General features: G+C 46.3%; 1 protein-coding gene across 1 annotated transcript in view; it reads left to right on the top strand.

Annotated features, from left to right (window-relative positions):
- Window positions 1–19,839, top strand: part of LOC124803478 (cadherin-related tumor suppressor) — a 491,307-nt gene that overhangs the window by 190,675 nt on the left and 280,793 nt on the right. Inside the window, exons 8-9 of the mRNA XM_047264670.1 lie at window positions 10,991–11,281; window positions 12,776–12,986. Coding sequence (XP_047120626.1) covers window positions 10,991–11,281; window positions 12,776–12,986 — 502 coding nt within the window. The remainder of the gene's footprint in view (window positions 1–10,990; window positions 11,282–12,775; window positions 12,987–19,839) is intronic.

Below are 19,839 nucleotides of genomic sequence, written 5' to 3'. Positions count from 1 at the left end.
GCATGGCCCATTCACAGAATGTGACTCTCGCACGGAAATCGCTCCCATGCAGCTCCTGGGTCGGTGACAGGCGGTAAGGGTGAGACCAGTGGCCGTGCACTATACGCCACACGGATGTGAGACTGACACCAGCGGCTGCAGCAGCGGCTCGTTAAGCTGACAGGGGGATCGTGGTGTAGCGACTGCAGCTGTAACAAACACCTCCGTCTCCTCACTTCTTGCAGTTCTTCGTCTGTTACTGCGGCGCATTACCAAGCTGCCTGTTTCCCGAAGTCGTTGTTCGGCACGTTAGAACGTAATGGATGCCGGAGCTCCTCGCCTAGGATATCTCAAGGCGCACGCCATGGCTGCTTCAGTGGCATCGTGTCGGCACTCGCCGGGCATCAGCAACATGTCAACGTACTCGTTATTCGTGTATGCCATCTTGATCCGAAGTCAGTAACAGTGGTGTATTGAGCCCCGTTTGTTTGTGTGGCTCGAAGTGCCGGGTATGCGGCCGTGTGCGGCGACAGTCGGCAGTCTAGCAGCGCATCGGGGAAGCTTCTCGCTCCGTGACACGGGCGACGTCACACAACTCGGCCGCACCGCACTGAGAAGCCGCACTGCGCCATGCGCACCGTGTGTGGTGTCTGCCCCTCAAACTTTCAACGGTTGCAGCTCCCAAACCAAAAGGGACAGGAGTGTAATTTAAATTGATGTAGGCACAGCTGGTGTTACTGATTCCAGTGCATGATAGAAACAGCCATTTTTCCATTTAAAAAATGGAAATCTTTTTGCTGTAACTCTTGGATAATAACACAATAAACTATGCTCGTAGCTCCGCGGACAGTGTAATCAAAGTCACAAAAAATATTTTTGCTGTAACTCCTTGGATAATAACACAATAAACTATGCTCGTAGCTCCGCGGACAGTGTAATCAAAGTCACAAACACTTAAGTCCGGGGAGTACGGTGGATGGTACAGTACATCCCAGCCCCATCGACCGACAGAGCAGCCACAGCTTGCTCAGTATGCTCCGTACAAACTGATGGGTGGGTTGCGCAGAAAGTGTCGCCGCTTCTTTCGCAAAACTGGTCGCAGGTGATGGTCCAAAAACGAACAGTAATACTGTGCACTGACGGTGTGCCGTGGAGGAACGTAATGTGTTATGATAACACCGTCACAGTCGTACACGAGAATCACCATAACTTTCACCATATTGGGGCTCTGACGCAGTTTCGACTTTCGCGGTGACACGTAATAACGCCATTCGTTGGATTGGAGTTTCAGTTTTGGCTTCGTGGCATTCGCTTCAGAACTGTTCCAGAAATTCGACAGGCAGTAGACCGCTCCAGTCGTACAATCAACTGAACAGGCTCTGCTAACGGTATACTACGCCTTCCACATCGCTAGCAACGGGTTCTCCACAACGCTGGTGACTACTTTGAAGGACAGTTCAAATGTTCAAATGTGTGTGAAACCTTATGGGGCTTAACTGCTAAGGTCATCAGTCCCTAAGCTTACACACTACTTAACCTAAATAATCCTAAGGACAAACACACACACACACGCCCAAGGGAGGACTCGAACATAAACAAAATTGTTATAGTGGCCGTTAGTTTTATTTTGAATATATCTGGATGAGGAATGATACCCATACATCATGCTTAAGTGAGCCACCTCAAGAAATTTTCATTTAAGAATACATTACGCATCGTGAGACATTGTTCCTCTTACATTTGCATGTATGCTGAAGATTAGATGGGTAGATCACATAACTAATGAGGAGGTATTGAATAGGATTGGGGAGAAGAGGAGTTTGTGGCACAACTTGACTAGAAGAAGGGATCGGTTCGTAGAGCATATTCTGAGGCATCAAGGGATCACAAATTTAGTATTGGTGGGCAGTGTGGAGGGTAAAAATCGTAGAGGGAGACCAAGAGATGAATACACTAAGCAGATTCAGAAGGATGTCGGTTGCAGTAAGTACTGGGAGATGAAGAAGCTTGCACAGGATAGAGTAGCATGGAGAGCTGCATCAGACAGTCTCAGGACTGAAGACCATAACAATAACATTTGCATGATCTTATGGGGAGTTTCCTTTCTGTCTAGGTCATCAGAAATCGGACTTACGGGTATGCTAGACAGCTCAAATGACACCTCACGAAACGCCTGTATTCTTTGGCTGAGGCTGTTCGTGTAAAAGGGCTGAAAGTCATAAAGTTTGGTTCACGAAGTGGACGAATAGGCCTTACTCATTGTGGCAATAAGGAGGACCCTGTAGGGCGGCGTTTTGTGAAGTCCTTATTTTTTCGGAGTGATTCATCGTCGTCAAGGAAGTTGTTTTTCCAGTACTACAAGGCTGAAAAGTATTCGAAGCGCTCTCGTGTGGAGAGGCGTGGAGTTCTGCCTAGGTACTCGACTGTTTCTCGTGGGGAGTGTCGCTGTTAGTTATCGTGCCCTCGGCCTCGTAGCAAAGCGTGCAGCCATTATCTAACTACAGGTGAAGCATTTGACTGGGTTCAGTTGAAGCCAGTTTATTCCATTCGTTCCCGTGTAAATTTGAGAGCGGTGTTTTTGTCTGAGTTTTTCCCTCATTGACGCTGCAGTGTATTTCTGTTTTGCTGCGGAGAGATTCTAATCTGGAGTCGCTAGGGGCCAGGTGCAGGTGGTCCACGAACTTCACTGAAGCTCCAAAGAAACTGGTGTACTAAAATAGAGAGATATGTAAACAGGTAGAATACGGCGCTGCCGTCGGCAACACATATAACAAGTGTCTGGCGCAGTTGTTAGATTGGTTACTGCTGCTCAATGGTAGGTTATCAAGATTTAATTAAGTGTGAACGCGGTGTTATAGTCGGCGCACGGACGACAGGACACAGTATCTCCGAGGTAGCAATGAAGTGGGAATTTTCCCCTACAAACATTTCACGAGTGTACTGTCAATATCAGGAAACCAGTAAAACATAAAATCTCCTACATCGCTGCGGCCGGAAAAACATCCTGCAAGAACGGTACCAACGACGACTGAAGAGAATCGTTCAACGTGCCAGAAGTGCAGCCCTCCCACAAATTGCTGCAGATTTCAATGCTGAGCCATTAACAAGTGTCAGCGTGCGAACCATTCAACGAAACATCATCGATATGGGCTTTCGAAGGCCCACTCGTGTAGTCTCGATGACTCCGTGACACAAAGGTTTACTCCTCGCCTGGGCCCGTCAACACCGACACTGGACTGTTGAGGACTAGAAACATGTTACCAGGTCGGGCAAGTCTCGTTTCAAATTGTTTGGAGTGGATGGACGTGTAGGGGTATGGAGAGAAGCTCATCGGCCCACGGAGCCTGCATGTCAGCAGGAGACTGTTCAGGCTGGCGGAAGCTCTGTAATGTAGAAATGTGGTCGTCGGTCCCTAGACTTACATACTACTTAAATTAATTTATGCTAAGAACAACACACACACACCCATGCCGGAGGGAGGACTCGAACGTCCGGCGGTAAGGGCCCCGCGATCCGTCACATGGCTCCTTAATCCGCGCGGTCACTCCACGCGGCGGTCTGCAGTGGTGTGGGGCGTGTGCAGTTGGAGTGATATGGGTCCGCTCATACGTCTAGATACGACTCTGACAAGTGACACTTACGTAAGCATCCTGCCTGATCACCTGCATCTATTCATGTCTATTGTGCATTCTGACTTGGGCAATTCCATGAGGACAATGCGGCACCCCTCACGTCCAGAATTCCTACAGAGTGGGTCTGGGAACACTCATCTGAGTTTAAACACTTCCGCTGGCCAGCAAAGTCCCGAGACATAAACATCATTGAGCATGTATGGGATGATTTACAACGTGGTGTTGAGAAGAGATCTCCACCCCTCGTACTCTTACAGATTTGTGGACAACCCTGCAGGGTTGATGGTGTCAGTCGCTCCAGCTCTACTTCAGACATTAGTCGAGTCCGTTCCACGTCGTGTTGCGTGGGACCTAAACGAGATTAGGCTGGCATACCAGTTTCTCTGGCTCTTCGTTGTATAAGCGGTGTACTTATTGTAGTACAGTGGTCGACAAAAATGGTTCAAATGGTTCTGAGCACTATGGGACTTAACCGCTGAGGTCATCAGTCCCCTAGAACTTAGAACTACTTAAACCTAACTAACCTAAAGAATCACACACATCCATGCCCGAGGCAGGATTCTAACCTGCGACCGTAGCGGTCGCGCGGTTCCAGACTGTAGCGCCTAGAACCGATCTGCCACCTCGGCAGGCACAGTGGTCGACCTCAGAATGTTATCTTCCTGGAAGTAGGTAGGTAGCACAACGCTTTTAGTTATTGACTTTGGAGTGGAGAGCAATTGTAAATCTACCTCACAGGTCAAAGAGAACTTACTTAGAGTCATCGGGTAGTGGGGTCGTGAAGCGAACTAAATCCGCCGAACGGCGCGTCTTCCGCAAACGGTGGCAGTCAGCGGCATTCTGAATGAAGCCCCGCGCGCGGGCGGCAGAAGCGGTCCGGTCCTGAAGATGGCGGCCGGTCGGAAAGCCGAAATGTTGTGTCAGGTTTCAGGACCCGACTGCAGACCAACTACCACGACAGGCAACGCTCACGCTGTTACCTCGTTCTTTCGTGTAAAGCCGATGCCGTAACTGCCCGCATTTGTCGGTGAACTTGGGGTTTCCTTAGGCACTCGTTACCGGTCTCGGACGACACTGTTCTTGTAACAGGAGGAGCTCCTTATCAGACGCTCACCTTCTAAGCGTGACGGGGGAGGGGGCAGGAGGAAACATCAGGGGGCCTCCAGAGCTGTGGACGAACCGCTCGCTCGAGCAGAGTGGGTCGCCCGCCTCGGCTTCCAGCTCCAGCTCCAGCTCCAGGGCCGCGGTGCGGCGCTGCAGCGCGTCTCGCCGTCAGGCTGGCGCAACGTGACGGCCCCCCGGCCGCTGCCGGTCTCAGAGAGCTCCTGCAGCGTGCAGACGGGGTCAACGGCTCACGAGTTCCACCATCATCTCTACAGCCTGGTGCATTTCATTAAAACGAGCCATCAAAGAGCTTTCGTAGAGTTCCGTAGCTCAGTCGGTAAAAGTGGAACCCTTGTAGCATCATTCTGTCTGACCGACTATTATAAACCATTTTCATCAGGAACGAATAGACTTGTCACGTCGTAATTTATGACACGTACTGACGTCTACAGCCCCTTGGCGGAGTAAAAAATTGAAGTTTTCAATCGAGTGCATATACCGCCATTGACGTCTATTTTTTGACACTCGCAAACTCACACACTGAAACCTGTACGGTATTTCCCGTTGGCCTAGAATCACGAAATTTAGCAAGAACCGAAGTTTCACAGTACAAGTAAAGGAAATTGTTAAATTGTAACTACATCATATAAAAATATCGTTTTGCCTTTAGAACGTACACTGCAGTCATCATTTGTCGAAAGCATAACAAAAATATTACTGCAGGGAAACATAAAATGTAAGTTGTAGTCATGTTCTAGATAGTAAACGAAAATATTTTATTAAATCCTCACTCTATACATATATAAACTTAAGTACCTTGCTCGATTCCTTCTGTATCTCTGATCTAGTCTCAGGAACTTCTGCAGACGCTTTGGTATATGCTTGGAATTCCCAGGACCGCTAAGACACCGGCACAAATCGCCGTCATTCTCGACTCCCTCTACGGATGAACTATCTACATATTTAAATGGACTTTACGCTGGACCCTCGGTGCGTCAGTCCTACTTGCACTTGACCTGTTTCCTTTTTTTTTCCTTTAGCCCTTCGCTTGGCTTCCTTCAAATGCAAATGCCGCAAAACATCACTAATCCCCACTATATCTAACTTCAATCTATCCATTTGTCTTTTTAAATGTTCTGATCTACCCACACGATTAAGAGATCTAACATTCCGTGCTCCGATCCGTAAAATACCAGTTTTGTTTCTCCTGATGTCGACGTCCTCCTGAGCGGTCCCCACCTGCAAATCCGAATGGGGGACTATTTTACCCCCAGAATATTATACCCGAGAGGGCGCTGTCGTCATTTAACTATACAGAAGATCTGCATCTCCTCGGGAAAAATTACAGTTGTAGTTTCCGCATGCTTTCAGCCTTTCGCAGTACTAGCACAGCAAGGCCGTTTTCGTTGATGTTACAAGATCAGATCAATCAATCATCCAGATTGTTGGCACTAAACTATTGAAAATGCTGCTGCCCCTTTTCAGGATCCACATGTTTTTCTGGCTTCTCAACAGGTACCGCTCCATTGTGATTGCACCTACGGTATGGCTATCTGTATCGCTCAGGCATTTTATACATCAAAACAAGGAGATAAATATGTCACTGATATACTTCAGCGATAGAGAGCAGATTTACCTACCAAAATGTACAGTATGTAATGCAAAGGGATGACACTCAACTCGACAGTATTAACTCACCAAACCCATAGCCTACATGTCAATGAGCAAAAGGTGAAAAAAGCTGCTGGAGATAATGTTTTAGTTTGAGGGCAGACGCGAGTTGCACCACCACGTCCCGGATACAATGGAACGCTTCTAAAAAGGGGGTTCGTGACCTGCAGCGAGAGGGACAACGAACGCGCCAGCCGATACAGCGAGGATAGCAGGTAGGGGGCCAGTGGTGCTTGCGACAGGGAAATTCTTTAGAAAACCGCGTTGGGGAATTTCCAGGTGGACACAAACAGACCAGCGACGCAGTTGATCATGTGAAATGCTTGTGGTACACTCGTGACGTACGCGTCTAACTTTTAGGTGTCAGGACCGAGCACAAAATGTTTGATTGGCTGAAAAGAGTAGAAAGGGGTGATATTTCGATGCAATTTAAAGGTAGGCTCTTTGCGATTGGAGAGGTAGTTTCCAAAAGATGAAAGGAATGCTACCATTGGTCTGAAAAAGCCATGATGTGAAGCAAGAAAGGACACAGGTGGAGGACAGTTTGCTACGAGAGACACAAGGCCCAAAACTTGGAGAACTCTCCTCTGAACCAGCGTCAGGTGTAGAACAGGGTGCTCCCGCTCTGCACGAGCCCGCAGCTCGTGGTCGTGCGGTAGCGTTCTCGCTTCCCGCGCCCGGGTTCGATTCCCGGCGGGATCAGGGATTTTCTCTGCCTCGTGGTGGCTGGGTGTTGTGTGCTGTCCTTAGGTTAGTTAGGTTTAGGTAGTTCTAAGTTCTAGGGGACTGATGACCTCAGAAGTTCAGTTTCATACTGCTCAGAGCCATTTCAACGCTCTGTACAACGTCAAAAGAGGAATCTTGTGTGAACACTGCGTTCACTTTGGCTGACATTCAGTTATAAATTAGCTGAAGAGTCGTTGAGCTTCGATAGTGGAGGAACAAAGCAGCCACATAGTTAACTGCTCTTGCAAGAACTGAGAGGGCACTGAAGTATACATGCTGCACCACCTATGTACGTGTATATCGCCATATTTTCCAGACTAGGGATGGGTGCGTGTTTTCTCGCCTAACGAGAAACGTAGAACAGTTTCAGCTGATAAAATCAGTAAAGGTTTTGATTAGATTTCTATAGGATTTTCAGAGGGCGAGAGCAGCCATGCAGCTGACAGCACATCGCAGCTAGAAGATAATTTCCGCTCGCAGATGCGTAAACGTGTTGGTTTACCAGCTTGCATGCACTGTGAACTTGAGCAACCTTGGGTAATCTTTTGCTCATCTTGTTACAACAACTAACCATCCTCTGTAGACTTGATTGTCATCCTAAATAGCACCGAACTTAGAACCGGAATTGGACGATTTGTTGTAATATTGGCCAACTTCACCGTGTAGTAGTAAGAATAATTTTGTAGAAAACCTTCTATTTAAATTTGATATTGTTGTGTTCAGGGTCATTTCTACTAAACGTTGCGTAATGCGTTATATTGACAACTGTCCTGTAAGTGTCATGTCACAATCGATGTAAATTCGTGTACTTCTTTGACAATAATTCTGAAATTAAAGTAACTGTGTACAGCTAAACACTGACGTGCTCTGTCATAGAATAAGGGTGCCCAGTCATCTGTTGTACAGACGCTGACGCACTCACAGGCTGTTTCTGCTGATGTCTGACGAGTGTGAAAAGGAGTGGAGTGCCACAACTTGTGTCGTCAGTTAAATCCACTATCTCTTCTGTTATCCAAGGATTTATACTGGCAGTTGTTTTTTAACCTATTTGATTGTCAGTTGCGTTCATTATTTCATTTCTCAGATATACCCGTCCCCCATTGCAATTAAAAAGTTGTTGGCTAACATTCTATTTAAATCTTTCAATAACTTCAAACTATTTAGTTTTCCAGTTCCGATATCCTCAATTTCCCAATTCTCTGCTTTTATTTTAAATTTTAATTGACAAACAAATTATTGTAAGAGTACATATTTCCCCTGGAAATTTTTGCTCAGCGAAATCCGGTCTCGAAACCTTTGTGTTACCATTACGTACTCTATTTAAAACCTCCCTGTGTCGTGAAGTTTCTTCCACGTATACAAAGTTCTCTCATCTCTTTCTGTGCCCTTGCCCCACATCGGCGCCGGGTTGGCACATTTATTCAGCGGACTTGCCGTGGTTGATTTAAACGGTGGCCCATCCCGCCCCATACCCCCTCGCCCCCGCCCCCCAGACAGAAGACGTGAACTGGAACTTTCTGCGGGTAGTGTTATTCGTGTGAAAGTGAATGGGGGTTTACTAAATGTTTGGGAATCGTGTAAGTGAGGCGGTGCTTCGGTGCCAGCCCAGTATTCACCTAGTTCGATGTGTGAAACTACCTAAAAAACACATTCTGGTTGCCTGGGCCGTCACACCGGTCCTCGACATTAAAGCGCCAGCTGCTTTCGATCCGGGGTCGGCGCATCTGCCCATACCACAAGCGGCTCTTTAATGTGCACGCTACTTCTTTTCCAAGGGTAAATACATGGTAATATATATTTCAGAAGTTAAACAGAAAGTACTTAATATCTCAGTACTCAAGTTCCAATTTCAAACCTGGAATGGTATGTATGTTTGTGTGCGCATTCCTATGGGACCGGACTGCTGAGGTTATCGGTGCCTAGACTTACACACCACTTAAACTAACCTATGCTAAGAACAAAACACACACACACACACACACACACACACACACACACACACACACACACACACACACAGACACACACACACACACACACATGCCCGAGGGAGGACTCGAACCTCCGGTGAGAGGGGCGGCTTAGTCGGTGACGCGGCTGGATGGCGTGTGTAAGTCTGCAGTACGAGAACGTACAGACTTGATAAAAGACTGCGTGGTCTGTCAGAGTCAAACAGAGCATGGTTCTCCTTGAGCTCATATTTGGATTCTTGGATTCCACCAAACGTTGTTACGACGGATAATAGAAGTAGTTCCGTGAAAACCTTTGATACGTGAGGTGGTCTGGAGTCGGCGACTTACGAGGGCAAGGCATATGCGCCTGAATGCCACTCCATACACTCTGTCACGTTAAGGTCTGCAAGAAATAATCTTGTCAGCCTCTCACCACGATCACGAGACCGGAATGCACTAAACAACGCGCTTCACAATTTATCGCTTTTTTGTTTATCTTACACAATGGTGCACTACCCTCAAACGTTGCCAGAAAATGGTCACTGAAAGCTGTACAAAGCAGCACCGGCGGCTCTGTAATCGCTACACGTCGCATTGCCAACGTAATGCTCGCAGCATTCCACACAGGACACATCCTACCCAGGCGGGTTCGTATGCAACGTTCTTTCAGTATTGATAAACCAGGAAGATAAGAAGAACTTAAAACTGGAAGGAACACACGGAAAATGTTGTTGGAAAGGCTAATCGAGGCTTGCGTTTTATTGGCATGACACTTAGAAAATGTTAACAGATCTAATAGAGACACTGCCCACACTACGCTTGTCATTCCTCTTTTAGAATACTGCTGCGCGGTGTGGGATCCTTACCGGATAGGATTAGGGAGTACATCGAGAAAGTTCAACTCAGGGCAGCACGTTTTGTCTAATCGCGAAATAAGAGGGAGAGTGTCCCTGAAATGATACAGGATTTCGGGTGAACATCATTTAAACAAAGACGTTATTCGTGTGAGGCAGAATCTTCTCACGAAATTTCAATTATCAGCTCTCTAATCCGAATGCGACAATATTTTGTTGACTCCGACTTACATAGGGAGAAACGACCGTCATAATAAATTAAAGGAAATTTGGATATTTGTGGTAGGAACTATGGGAGCAAACTGCTGAGGTCATCGGTCCCTAGGCTTACACACTACTTAACCTAACCTAAACTAACTTATGCTGAGGAGAACACACAGGGCGTCGGGAAGACTCGAAACCCCGACAGAGGCAGGCGGGCGAACCGTGACAAAGCGCCCTTAGACCGCACGCCTACCCCGTGCGGCTGAAATAAGGGAAATCAGAGCTCGCACGGAAAGATATGTCTTCGTTTCTTTCCGCGCGCTCTACAAGATTGGGATAATAGATGTTCAAATGTGAGTGAAATCTTATGGGACTTAACTGCTAAGGTCATCAGTCCCTAAGTCTACACACTACTTTATCTAAATTATCCTAAGGAAAAACACACAGCCATGTCGAGGGAGGACTCGAACCTCCGCCGGGAGCAGCCGCACAGTCCATGACTGCAGCCCCTTAGACCGCTCTGCTAATCCCGCGCGGCGGCACAATAGAGAATTATTGTGAAGGTGGTTGGACGAACCCTTTGCCAGGTACTAAAATGTGATTTGCAGAGTGTGCAAGTTGATGTGGATGTGTCGATGGGTGATTTACGATGCGTGCAAAATTCTAGCAGGCAGCTGCCTCTCTCATTGCTTTCTCCCAGCCCTGTAAACAGTTTGCGTGACACGACTTGGGCGCCACAGGTGGGGCTACTGCGCAGTCGCTTCCTGCCGGTTATCTTCTTCCTCATTGTCGTCGTCGTCGTTGTTGTTTCTGTTGTTGTTGTCGTTGTTGTTGTTGTTGTGACGTGAGGCGCTCGGTGTGCGGACAGGTGTCGGCGACGGACGTGGACGAGGGCGGCAACGGCGTGGTGCGCTACGCGATCGTGGCCGGCGACGAGAACCGCGACTTCAGCATCGCCGAGGACACGGGCGTGGTGCGCGTCGCCAACAACCTCAACTTCGAGCGCGCGCCGCGCTACGTGCTGCGCGTGCGCGCCACCGACAGCGGCCGGCCGGCGCGCCACGACGCCGCCACCGTCGCCGTCGCCGTGCGCGACATCAACGACAACCCGCCCGTCTTCCTAGACTCGCCCTACCTCGCCTACGTCATGGAGAACGTGGTGAGTGGCAGTACTGGCGGAGGTGCGCCTGTGTCGGAAGGAAACCGACCGATACGGTGCACGTCTTAGGGTGGCGTGAAGCCTTCATTTGGGACGGGATGGTTGGGTTGGGTAGGTTCCGGGGCCAATTCGTGGTCTGGGAAGGGAAGGCTATTGAAATTACGCTCGGGAGGGACTAGAAAGGGTTGCGGATGGAGGGCAACTAGACGCGAGGACAGATCGAGATGCAGTAAACTACACGTTATTTGGCCTCAATATCTGGCTGACGGTCCGTTGAAAGGAGTCTATCGGGGCACATTTGTATGTGGCACCCGAATATGATTTTATAAACGATGTATGTCTTTCATAGGCTTTATACGGCTGAGTTTGTAAGACCGCAGACACTTCCGGTCTGAGATTATTGTAGTGTTGGAATAAGAGAGGGCTTGGCGTTCAGTCGTAGGTAGCTGTCGGTGAGCGAAAGACGAATGGAGAGTAAAACGTTCTTTGAAATAGAAAACTTTTGGATACTTGGTAAAATTATTCTCCTCGAATAGAATACTTTGAATGATGGCTAGTGCATACAAATATTTATATTGTCTTAGCTGTAAAGCAGCAACGGTGGAACACCATATATTCTGCTCTCTCATAAAAGATATGTAAATGCTATCTACAGACTCTGCACTGTGCAATGGTGGGCACAGTACTTGAAATGCTCACGAAATTCTTTCTGCTGATAAACGAAAACATTCGTGAGAAATCCAACTTGTTTCAAAAACGTACGACCTGGACAGGGAGGCGGTAGTGAGTGTGGTGAATTACTAAGACTGAGGTTTTTTTAGCAAAATTATATCGTGGGTTAACTTTGTCTTTTCAAAAACATCTCACAACTGAAGTTACATTACTCACGATTCATTCGCAAACAATGAGATTTAAACAGAATATATTATTTAACCTCACTAATCCAACATAAATGCAGATCATCGAATTAGATATAGGTCTGTTAAGAAATCTTAGAAACATTACAAAAATGAAATATATCAGTAGCTTTTTATCAAAACGGTTTACGTTCATTCTGGGATCACTCGAGAATTAAAAATTGTCAGCCAACTCGTGTATACTGACGCGCTGGCAAAAATAGAAATCTTAATTATTTAACATCTTTACTTCGCTTGCACAAGGATTTCTGCTTCTATGTCCAACAATACTGACATACCTAAATTAATGCAACACTCGGTGGCTTCACACAGCACACGACAAGAAACTGCCTATTCCTTCGTTTGTCGCTCACCGACCGCTACCTACAACTGCACGCCGAGCGCTCTCTTACTTCGACACTACAATAATCTCAGACGAAAGCAGTATCTGTCGGGTGTGCGGTCTTACAGAGTCAACGACGCAAGGCCTATCAAAGACGTAGCTGGTGTAGGGTGGCGCGTACAAACGCGCCCCGGCAGAGTGGAGCCGACGTGGCAGCTGGGCCCGCGCGCTGACGGCGGCCGCGTGTGCCGGCAGGTGCCGCCGGCGGGCGGCGGCTACGTGCTGACGGTGCGCGCCCACGACGCCGACTCGCCGCCGCACAACGCGCAGGTCCGCTACTTCCTCAAGGAGGGCGACGCCGGCGTCTTCCGCGTGAACGCCACGTCGGGCGAGGTGCGCGTGCTGCGGCCGCTGGACCGCGAGGCGCGCGCCGCCTACCTGCTCACGCTCGTCGCCATGGACACCGGTACGTAGCACGCCCGCCGGCCGCCAATACTCCGCGGCGAGGACCGCTGCTGCTAAGCTCACGCGTTGCTAGAATTTCGCTAATCTAGTGCTTTCGCCAGATGTGCAGGAGACACAGCGCCAGAAATGCGTGCTCGAGCGCAACTGTAGAGGCCAGCCGCAACAGCGGGTTGCGCGTTTCTATTTGACCGCGAACACCACCTGTGCAGCGCAAATGTTGCTCGTCACCAGAACAGTGTTCTGTGTAATTGTCAGGGCATTATGTCGGAGCTAAGCAAATTCAAATGTGGACAGATTTGTACTGCTCCTATAGTGGCTGCTTCCGTAATCGATGTAGCCCAAGCGTTGTGGCTATGCCCTCTCGTAATGTCTGCGGTTCCTGGCTGGGTGGAATGATAGGTGGGTGGATGGTTCTCTCTCAGTACGACACAAAATGCACACCTAGTTAGAATACACTTTATGACAGGAACCAATCGAGTACGGTACTTAACTTCAATGGTGTCCAATCCGAAATTCTGTCTTTAATGGCAATCAAATAACATGTACTACTTCTTGAATATTGTCCGTGTCTAATTACAGGATGTATACAGGGTGAGTCGAGAGGAAAGGTACATGCTTTGATGTGAGATACTACTGGTGATTCTGAACAAAAAACTTGTAATAAACATATGTCTCCGGCTAAACCAATCAAAACAGCTAGGAACATGAAAGGTGCAGGTGACGGTAAATAAAGATACTGTTGTGTTATGGTTTCTTTAATTTTGTACGTTTCCTCACAGAAGATGTTCAAACAGTCCACCGTCAATTTCAATGCAAAAGTGCTTTCGTCAAGTAGAAAACGTCACAAGAAAAACGATTAAGACGTAAAAATAGAACATGTTTATCAACCGGATAAAATATTCCGTGGAAACAGAATGGCAGCCGCGAGGTCGCTTAGTGTCAAGACCTGCACCAACACAGCCGCCACCGTCAGACCAAACGGCTAACAGGCAGAGGCAGACACATGGTGGACACGAAAACAGATTCGCGCCACCTGGCAACAAGTAATCGAATTACAGACAAGAGCAAATAAGGCATTACAAAGACAATTTTAAACATTATAGGTAACAAACAGGAACCAGTGAATCAAAGTTACAACATAACGTAACAGTCATTTTTACAAAAGAAAAAAAAGTTCAACGAATGTACACAGAAGACATGAAAATGAAAGGGAAAACGATGTTTAAGAGACTACATTGAGGAGGGTATCGCCATTCACACCATTTTTAATTAGCGGCTCTACACCTTGAAAAAAGTTTTTGTTGCGTACTTGCAACTGCTCGTTAAGAATGAGACCGTCCTTCAGAGATAGATCTTTAAAAATTTCTAGCTCTTCTAAGATATTAATCTTAAAGCCTTTTTTCTCCGAGTGCAAGATCTCGGCGTCTTTTACATCTTTAGGATTATGCCCTATGATCAACAGATGGTCAGCGAAAGTTGAATTGTGAGTATTGGTGCCTTTTTTGCCTAGAAGGTCTTCCTTGAATCTTATAGAAATAGCTCGGCCTGTTTGCCCCATGTAATGGGCGGGACATCTGTCGCAAATAATTTTATAAACATCATAATTTTGCAAAGGGGAAAGCGTTGGTTTCAAGTTATGTATGATGTTACTTTTTAAAGAATTACTAGTGGAGAAGGCTACTCTGCAGTTATATTTATTTTGAAGCAGACGCTGTATCCTTAAAAAATTGGTCCCAGAAACGGTACAAAGGAAATTTTTTTCTTTTGATTAGGTTCATTATTAGAAAGACCTAGGGTGGTCATTCTCTTATTGGTTTTACTACTAAAAATATTATCTACTACGGAAGGGTCATTACTGACAGCAACAGTTTCAATCAGATTGATTTCAGAATTGGGGGTGGAGGTGGCCGAATGAAAAAAGGCCTTCTTATGAGAAAGCGGGTGTACTGAAGTGACAGGTATAATTTAATCAGAATTTGTTTCTTTACGTAAGATATTGAAGTTAATTTTGTCGTTTACTATTGTAAGAGTGAGATCTAGAAACTTTAACTGCCTGAACTCATTTTCACGTTCACAAGTGAAAGAAATATTTTCGTGGAACTCGTAAAACATACTGAAAAGTCGAACAATACCGTCGTTAGGTCCTTTGTAAATGGTCAGGATGTCGTCGACGTATCACTTTTCAGTACAAACGGAGAAACCTGTTACGTCTCCCACCTACACTTCGTATAATGGTCAGAAGGATGAACCCAGAGAAATTCGTGAGCCGTTCCAAAGAGCACCGACGCCAGTTTTTCCCGCGTCATCTCACTCCCGAAGAGTGAGAACAAACTCCGTACAGCACAACGCGTTGAGCAGTAAACACGTGTACGTAAAGTGCAAACAATAAGAAGGAAGCTGGCGATTATCCTCGTTCATTTCCTGATCTGACGTGACGTGTTTTCCGTTATCCCGAATTAGTACACAGAAATGTTGTCTCATCACGAGCGGGAAATCCGTAACCGCGGAAAGGACTTTCCTAGTGTTCTATCAGAGGTACTGGTGATACAAAGAGTAATATAAGAAAAATGATGTGCAACATACAGAATGTATAATTGATAGTGGAATCTGACACGGGCGAAAGCAGAAATGTTGAAGTAAACGCGACACCCCAAGCGAGCCGTTTGTGAGATGATTACGGCTGTCAGTTCTGACTCCAGTACAGATACTGTCCCAGTGAGTACAAACGTATGTGAATTGCAAACTTTTCGATCAAGTCCCCGTCTACTTCGGCTCAAATTTCACCCACGCCCCACGTCAACAAGAACTACAGTACTGCTTCAGGCAAGTTTTGGAACATAAATGAGAGTTCAGATGGAGATGTATATTGCGTGCTTATAGTTATGCATATGTCAGTAAGTAGAATATCCTGACTGGGTAAGCTATGTACAAGAAGTAAAAACAATAAAAGAGAGGTGTTCTGCATGTATTCCTATGTAGTTAGATTCTGACTTGCGGAGGGAAGTGACTCGACATTCAGATATCACTAAAACTGCAAATAATGGCACCTGTACGCTCTACTAATAGTTTAGAAAAGGAAGATGTAATAATTATAGAAAAAACCTTAATCAATAAGACAAATTTAATGTAGTTTTTATGATGTACAGTATCAAAACATTTTAATTAACCTCGACCTACAGACAACACAGTATGAAATGATGGATCATTAGATGATCGCTAATAAGTGTTCTGCAAGTCTCGCGTGTGCGGACCATGGGAAAGGCGGATGGGCAAAGGAAATGTAAATGCACTCCTCTCCCAGTAGTTGGGGCTCTAAGCTCGTATCATTAGCTAATACTAGGAACAACTGCAGAGATCCTCGTATTATGACTACGCAACAGTTAATCATACATTAAAGGAAGTCGAAACCACACATTAGGCGTTTGTATGAACAGTACATGTGGGAAACCCGTCAAGGTTTGCGAAGTTAATTTACAGTCTATTTTTGACCTAAGAATCTGATTTTTACTGGGACTGTTGGAATTTAGCTAACGACAGGTTCTGCTACCAGAGTGAGCAAAGCCTAACGAAACCTGACACGCGACTTGGGGCGTCTGTTCCGCGAGCCGGCCCCAGGGTGTCCAGTGGGGTGGGGTTTCGTCTCCCCTTTCCGAGGAACTCGCTTCAGCGAAAGCCTATCTCAGAGCTGAGGCTGAACGACAACTTTTGCGGAATTTATAAACTGTAAATCGAATAATAAAACTAACAAAACCTGCTCCTACTCTGTCTAAGCGAGGAAACCAAGCTACATCGAGAATCATAGCATAGAAAAAGGAGAACTCGTTGCATTGATCTTCTGCAACCGCTTCTGCTAATTATAATAGTGCTTCCCAGTTAGAGAGGGTGGTAATTAAACAAATCGCGTAAACAGAGATTACCCTGAACGCAACGACGCAACTGGCAACTTATTTGGACCGTTTCGACGTTACAAACTGCTGTGCGACTGCGGCCGCTGCACGTGTCGCCCTTGTACTTGGAGCCAGTGCTGCGCTCGTCCAGGCAGTGAGTTACGAATCCTTTCAGACAATTCACCCACGTCAGCGAGAGCGCGGTACACGTCGCCTTCGACGTTAGAGAGAAGTTGCCGGAGGACTGAGAGGTGACGCTGTTTAGGGGGCCGGGGTACAGCTCGTGCCTGGCGTGTACACCTCTGACCCTACAGGCACCTTACACTTCTCGTGCTGGTGCCCCATTTTGTGTGTACCACGTCCTCCACCCGAGAGCAAAAGGCCCAATAAAATGGGAACTAAATCCAAAAGCCTACATCTGAAAGACGTTGCTACTAACAGGGACAATACTTCAAACTGGAGTCACGGCAGCTCTTAACGAAGTAAAATCAATCATCTCGCAAACGGGGAATTCGACGAACCGTGTTTATTAGAACGCTTTTGCTTCTGTTACCGTGGACTTTCACCTGTGTCGTCCTTCCCTGTTAATTATCGTATAGATTGTATACGAAAAACAACGAAGAAGTGTATCTCGCTAGAGGCGCATTTTCCTCACCTCACAGTTTTCCACTATAGTGAGAGGAAAAAAGTATGCTCATGTTTAAGACAGTGTGCTCAGGAAAAGTGTCAGTCCTGGGGTACAAACGTCACTGGGAGAATATTCCCAGTAAGCAGTGTGAACCCCAAGATGCCGTCACGAGTCCAGCAAGAAGTGTTAGTCCTGTTTTACCCTTATGACTGGGACAGTATGCCCAGCAACTGGAATAGGCTGAGGTACCCTCGTGAATGAGATAAGCTGTTCAGCAAGTAGCATCAGTGTTGACGTATCCTCATATGTGAGGCAATCATACAGAGAGCAGCGCCTGCGCTGAGGTGTGACAGTGTACCCAGCAAGTAGAGTAAGCCAGCGCATTCTCGTTTGTGTCTAGCTAGTACCGCCATTCCTAACATACTTTCATGTGTGAGACAATGCATGTCATGAAGTAGCCTCACGAGTATGGCATTGCGCACAGCATTTAGCGTCAACCCTGCAGTATCCTCTCGAAGGAGACTATGTATCTAGCAAATAGTATCAGCCCTAAGATACCAGCAAGGAGCACGAGGTCTAAGGTACCTTCGTGCGTGGAACATCATGCCCAGCATCAACCCTGTGCTACTGTTGTGAGTGAGCCAATGTTGGAGAGTCTTGTACCGGAAGGAAGCAGAGGAGATGATATTGTTGTGGGTGGCACATGTGCATTAATAAGATTCTTTATTTAAGGGAACTGGAAACATTACTTAACTTCAATTGAGTCCATGTTTTGTGGCACATGTTCATCAGTAATAGTCCTCTTGCAGACTAGTGTAATGAGTAATCTTGCTATTAAAAACTTTAGTTTCTCACTGCTAATAAGTACAACAATTCTGCTTGAGGTAAACTTGTCCCACTATAGTCACTAATCTGGTCGCTCTGTACTGTCGTAGCCTGTGTTGAACTCTGCGAGTGAGCTGACAGACACCAAACTGGATGACTGAGTGCGTCAGGTCAGCAGCGGCTGTCGAGGTGGCACTGTGGCGGCACGTTGCTAGTGGGCGGGCGTGCCTCTGGCCTCTCTCGTCAGAGGCACGCTTCATCCAGCACCAACTAATCCACCTTCGCGCTTCATCTTTGCCGATCGATGTGCTGGCAGCAGCTTATGCCGGCACAAATATGTTCCAAAAAGCAGTGTCAACCCTGAGGTACCCTCGTGACTGGTACAATGTGCCAAGCAAATAGCGCCAACCCCAAGAGAGTGAGGCAGTATTTCCAGCAATTTGTGTCAATCCTGAAGTACCCTAGTGGGTACACTTCAGTGTAAAAGTTGTATTTAATGTCAGTAGTATACTTCTTATAAGGGAGCTCTATTAAAAAACGCAATTGCGATGGCAATGGCAATAAAAGACAGTCTTGTTTCCATGAAAATAGGTGGAGTCATTTTGTATTAGTTTTATGTGAAAAATTGGTATAATTTGAAAGCATTCCTAGTGTCCAAATTATAAATTTTCATGCATGAGGGCTTTAGATGAGGGCTTTACATACTTTTCAGAGGATTCAGTTATCAAGATAGAACGGCATCTGTTCAGCCATTCTTTTATGATCGACTCCAATACATTTCACATCTATCTCTCCCCCAGAATCTCGTTATTCTGTGACATCCAACGACAGTAAAAAAAAAAAAAAAAGAAATAGCACTACCACCGATTAAGATGACCAAACTGCGGAGGTCAGAGCTCTACAGTGATACATCTGACAGATGTATTAACTTATCTCTCATCTCCTACACATGTCTACCATGCATAACATCGAAAAAAATTCCACTATTTTGCTGCAAAAACTATCGATCACTGCTCATTATTCTGAAACATTCATCAGAATGAAGAAAAAGTGAGAATTTAATATCCGAAGGAAAAAAATCTATGTTAAGCGATTTCTTTCTGTTTACATGGTTTGAGAGCGTCCCTGGCGTGCCAATCATTAACTGAATTCCGCAATTCTAATATTTGGAAATCATATGGCTTTGACATTATATCGTTTTTAGGCGCAGAATCTTGTAGCCTTAGGACTGCATGTGTTTATGCTTAAGATCATTTCTCTCTCGCTTGTACCTTCTTGGCACTGATTCCAGACACTGGAATAATAATCTAGAATTGATAGCATAATTGATTTACATGTAATGTTTCAAATTCCATCCGTCTCGAGATCCGTTAAGCATACACCATGTGTCTCTTCTTAATCGTCTGTTGTGTTAACACAACACTCTCATGTCTACTATATTCAACGATAGGGGATGCCACCCTCCTTGACATGTATGCATCTGGAGAGATCTTGTGCACTTGGAAGCATGCTGT

This window comes from Schistocerca piceifrons, chromosome 6, assembly GCF_021461385.2.
Source record: "Schistocerca piceifrons isolate TAMUIC-IGC-003096 chromosome 6, iqSchPice1.1, whole genome shotgun sequence".
Lineage (NCBI taxonomy): Eukaryota > Metazoa > Arthropoda > Insecta > Orthoptera > Acrididae > Schistocerca > Schistocerca piceifrons.
Note: the sequence above shows the minus strand (reverse complement) of the source record. Positions and strands in the feature narration are given on the sequence as shown.